The sequence below is a fragment of the Acanthisitta chloris genome, unplaced genomic scaffold, assembly GCF_000695815.1.
Source record: "Acanthisitta chloris isolate BGI_N310 unplaced genomic scaffold, ASM69581v1 scaffold42100, whole genome shotgun sequence".
NCBI classification, from domain to species: domain Eukaryota; kingdom Metazoa; phylum Chordata; class Aves; order Passeriformes; family Acanthisittidae; genus Acanthisitta; species Acanthisitta chloris.
In genome coordinates, this window is record NW_008654124.1 from 1 (window position 1) to 4649 (window position 4649).

The 4649-nt window shown below is 40.9% G+C and overlaps 1 protein-coding gene across 1 annotated transcript in view; it reads left to right on the top strand.

Annotated features, from left to right (window-relative positions):
* Nucleotides 1-84: 84 nt before the first annotated feature.
* The window catches only part of WDR1 (WD repeat domain 1), a gene marked incomplete at its 5' end in the record, with an annotated part of 18990 nt that continues 14425 nt past the window's right edge, over nt 85-4649 (top strand). The window contains 2 exons of the mRNA XM_009083341.1: nt 85-206; nt 4047-4137. Of these exons, the coding sequence (XP_009081589.1) occupies nt 85-206; nt 4047-4137 (213 nt within the window). The remainder of the gene's footprint in view (nt 207-4046; nt 4138-4649) is intronic.

The following is a 4649-nucleotide window of genomic DNA, read 5'->3' on the forward strand; positions in this document are numbered from 1 at the left end:
GGAGCCACTCAGCGCCTGTTTCATTTATTGATTTATTTATTTATTTATTACCCCTTTTCTTCCCCTTTTTTTCCCCTCTCCTAGAAAAAGTGTTCGCCAGCCTCCCGCAGGTTGAACGAGGCGTTTCCAAAATCATCGGGGGTGATCCTAAGGGCAACAATTTTCTGTACACCAATGGAAAATGCGTCGTCATCAGAAACGTTGATGTAATGTATCCCGATTTATTTCGTTTTTCGCTAAGTTTCGTTTTTGACTCGCAGCCCCTCCTTTAGCAGCCTGTGATTCATTCCCTCTTAGTCGTTTCAATCGAGGTCACAGATCTGTGATCAGCAGCGGGGGAATAAGCAGGGTGCATGACTCAGGCATAAAACCACGGGCAGCGACTGTAAAAACCTGGAGAAAATCTGAGTAAAACGTGCATTTCTCTTCCTCTTTGCATAGGACTTAGAGACCAGAGACCGGTTTGTTCTGGTTGGCCCTGTTTTATCTTCCTAGGTATCACTATTATGAAGTTGAGTGCTGTGTTTGCCTAATAAATGAACTCTTCTCTCTGCTGTTTTGAGCCTTTAGCCGGTAGAAGTGTGGAAATACTTGCAGCCCCCTATCTTTAAACACGTTGGTGCTTAAGCTTCTTTTGCCTTCCCCGACCCTGCACTCCAGGGCAAGCTGGGTGCGAATTCTCAGCCCTAGTCACAGGGGACTTTACTCATCGATTACATGTTGGAATGCCCCAGTTAATGTTTTCAGTACAGTGGTGGTTTGGGACTTTTTTTTTTTTTTTTTCTTCTCTGGTGGTAACTGGAGAAATGTTAGCGAACCATTTACATTGTTTCTTTTCAAAGATGAGAAGTGTGGAGGAAGCATTACATGTCTAGGCTGTTGTCTTGCTACTAGTTTACAAAATATACATTTCTTCAAACTAGTTAGAAAGTTAAATTCTTCCACAGATTGACTTTTCCTGGCCTGCTGCAGATATGGCTTGCAGTGGGGAGAGCTGCAGGGGGAGGGGCAGGACATACCTCTCTGGAATTTCTAGGTCTCCACAACAATGGATTTGTTTATGGTTGCTTCTGTAAATCACCTTTGTAAGTTGAGCTCTTGCCCTCTAAGATCTCATCAGCCTCGCTATATTCAGACATTTCTTCAGTGTCATGCCATAATAGAGCATAGTAACTTAATTCCTTGCAGATTTCTTGTTTGGTATCAGTTTGAATTCATCCACTCAAAACCAAAACTAAGCTCTGGTTTCAGTGTCTCAGTAGAATGTCATCATAATAGTGTTTTGCTCTTGGTATCAAGAAAAGTTCAAGTTTCTGAAACCAGAAGCCCCAGTTAAACACTGTAATGGCACAGTGTGATGAGAGAAGAGAAAAAAGCCACTCTGCTTGTGTTACAGTTTTTGCCCAAGTTATGGATTGTGATCTCCTCCCTTGCACTGTCATTAATACTCATCTGACCCTATTTTGGGGATTAAATTTAAAGAGAGCAATTTGCTTTTCCTGAGTCAACTCACTATGTCAGCCCCAACATGAGCCAGGGGGATGTAGGGCACATGGCTTGACTTGAGTACAGGTGAGGTGGGATAGTGGGACTTCAAATTCAGACTGCGTAAACTCTAAAGGGAAGTTAAGAATGGAAGTCATGAAGCCTTCCGTTTTATGGTGCAATTCATGCTGATATGCAGGCTTACCTAACTTGCAAGGGGAGTCTGCTGCTGTTAATAATTGACAGGTGACTATAAAATGTAATAGTGACTAAAACTGACCAAAGCCTGTGCTGTGTATGGCTTTTGTGCTGAAGAATGTTGCAGTTTGTAGCCTGACATACAAGTGTGTCCACTCTTAGTTGAGATCTATGCCTTCTCTGAATAGTATAGAAGCCTGTATAATAGTTTGCAACAGCCAAATGAAATTCTGGGATGTCTGTGTGTAATCCCTCCATGAACAGTTGTTCTCCAGTGGGATGGTTGTGCTCTAATTAAAAAAAATGGGTCATCAAAATGCAGTGATCACCTTTCTAGTTAAGTCTAAAGCTATCTAGCATTAGCTAATCAGTGGTGATGAATATAGCATTCAGGGTTAATGCTTGATCTTTGAGCATGATCTAGAGACTTGCTTAAACAAGAATTAGTTCTGGAGCAGTGCTGGAAAAGCACTGTGAGAAAGACTAGTGATATTTGTAAGGTTTCATACTTCATTAATATTTAATCATCTTCATGGGTCTAAGACTACTTTGAAGCTTGGAACTGAAACTGCTCACTTTCATATGTGGCTCTGGTTTCAGTGTTTGAAATAAGCCACATAAGCTCACTGTGCTTGTTGAACATAGTATTAGGTGCTGCGTTTGTCCCAGCTAACGCTATAATCTCCTAAAACATCTTTTTAGAAGTGGCTTTTTTTTAGGGGGGGTGACGACGATGGGGGGCAGAGGTGGTGATATAAAAGACATGCAAGTTAGAAAACTGACTTTACAAGCAGAAATAAAGAACATTTGATTTGACAGCTCTAACTTATTACCTGGTTTCTGGAATCTCTTTATCTTAAATTTGGGACTCTTATCTTTCATTTAACCCCGTAAGTCAGTCTGTTGAGTCTAATCTCAGCTTAATTTCCTGGATTCTTGGAGATTCTAGCTGTGAAATAGCACCTACTTATGTATGCCATTAATAACAAAGTGTGTTTGGGGGTTGAGGTCCCTGAACATGTAGGTGATGCAGCTGTAGAATAGGGAAAACATTGTCATGCTCAGATAAAATCCAGTGGGGCACAAAATGGAGAGAGATGTGCATGCTGTAAATGCAGATGATTGTGGCCTAAGTAGGGCTGTAATGCACTCAAGCAGTGGTTAAAAGCAGGAATGGTTAAAGGCAGGAATAAAAAATAGCTGCTGCTTGCATGAGCAAGCTGTATTCTGTCTCCTGAGACATAACAGTACTGCAACAGCAAGAACTCTTGTGTGCAGGAGACTCTCCACAGAGCGAGTGTTTTAGCTTTTCCTGATTGGGTGGCTGAGTCATACCATAACATCAGGTGGTTTTCTGGTTTGATTGAATAAATCTGTATTAATTATAGCAGTTAAAATAGAATTTTGTTTGAATCATGTGAGTCAGGTTTCTAGAGCTGGAACAAACCTGTCAAATGGTAGAAAAGAATTTGTAAAGAGCAGTGTATTACTGTTGTAGTGTATGTGCACTGTATTAGGGAGAGGTGCAGAATGGCTTCCTTACACAGCTAATTTGAAAGCAGTTTTTGCCTTGATGTCGTCCTTATTTTGATTTGTGATGCACCTCCATGGTGTAACACTCCTGATCTGCTATGACACTGAGTCAATTTTATTGTCCAGCCTGGAGCCTCTGAAAACATGGTTAAGACTGACAAGATGCAATTATGATGGAGTGGTACTGAATTTCTTTCAGAATTCCCATCTAACAAGCGATGCAAGGGAAGACATCTTTTCTTGTGCTGGTCTAAAACCTTTTAAGCAGATTACAATTGGCAAGAAAGAGCAAGCCTAGTACACCTCATTGGTTACTAAGTGATTTCGAGTACATGGTGATGATTAACAGCCAAGCACTATGGTTAACTGTATGCTTAAATTTTGGACTTGACTCCAGCAGAACTTTGGATGTGTGCTGCAAAGCACAGCTCATGTTTATTATTCTGCTTGGGTAACTGCTTTATCCCTAGGCCAGCCCCAGAACGCGAAAGCCTGACGCTTGGCCTGTTGCTTTTGGAGATAGTTTGTTTATCTTTTGGCAGGTATTGGAGAGGAAAGGGTCCCAGTGCTTCTGGCTGTTAAGAGGAAATCCTTTAATTGTGTCAGTTGTTAAATTAGCCTGTTGTTTCAGTGGTACTGGGTAGCAGTGTGTCCTGCAAATGTGTACTGCCCTTCTCAGTTTTAGACAAATGCTCAACTTAAGCTGGAAGGAAAAGCGTAAGAGGAGCACGAGGATAAATTCTGGACTTTCTTTGAATTTCTGATTTTATTCCTTTAAAAACAAGGCAACGCAACTTGCTAACTTTTTTTTTTCCCCTCCCTTAAACTAGAATCCTGCAATTGCTGACATCTACACTGAGCATGCCCACCAGGTTGTAGTTGCCAAGTATGCTCCCAGTGGATTCTACATAGCATCTGGAGGTAAAGTATCAGTGTGCATGCTGCATGAGATGTGTGGGCAGAGCTCTTAAAGCGCTTGACCCAAAACTTACTGGCAAAACAGTAGTAAAGCTTCACGGATGAGTACAGAATATGCAGAGTCCATGTAACATGCTTCATGCCTGAAGGAGGAATGACTTCTGTAGTTGCTACTCTAAACTCTTCCTCAAGCAGTGAGTTTAGTGATGCTCTTGGTCTTGTTAAAATTAATTATTTAAATAGAGAAGAGTCTGAAAGTTAACTTCAAATGTGTGAAATGTTAAAGAAAAGAAAGACTTGTGTAAATGCAGTGGAGTGAAAAGTTATTTTTGAAGTACAGGACTATTATTTCTGTTTGATAATAAAGTTTGATACTTTATGGGCAGTGGAGGGATTTTAAAGGAACTTATACTCCTTCCTTTTCCCTCCTTTTTCCTTCCTGACCAAACTTGGCAAGATTTAGGACTTTTACAGTTGTAACCTGAACTAAAGGAGGTTCTTTGGTAAGTTAGCAG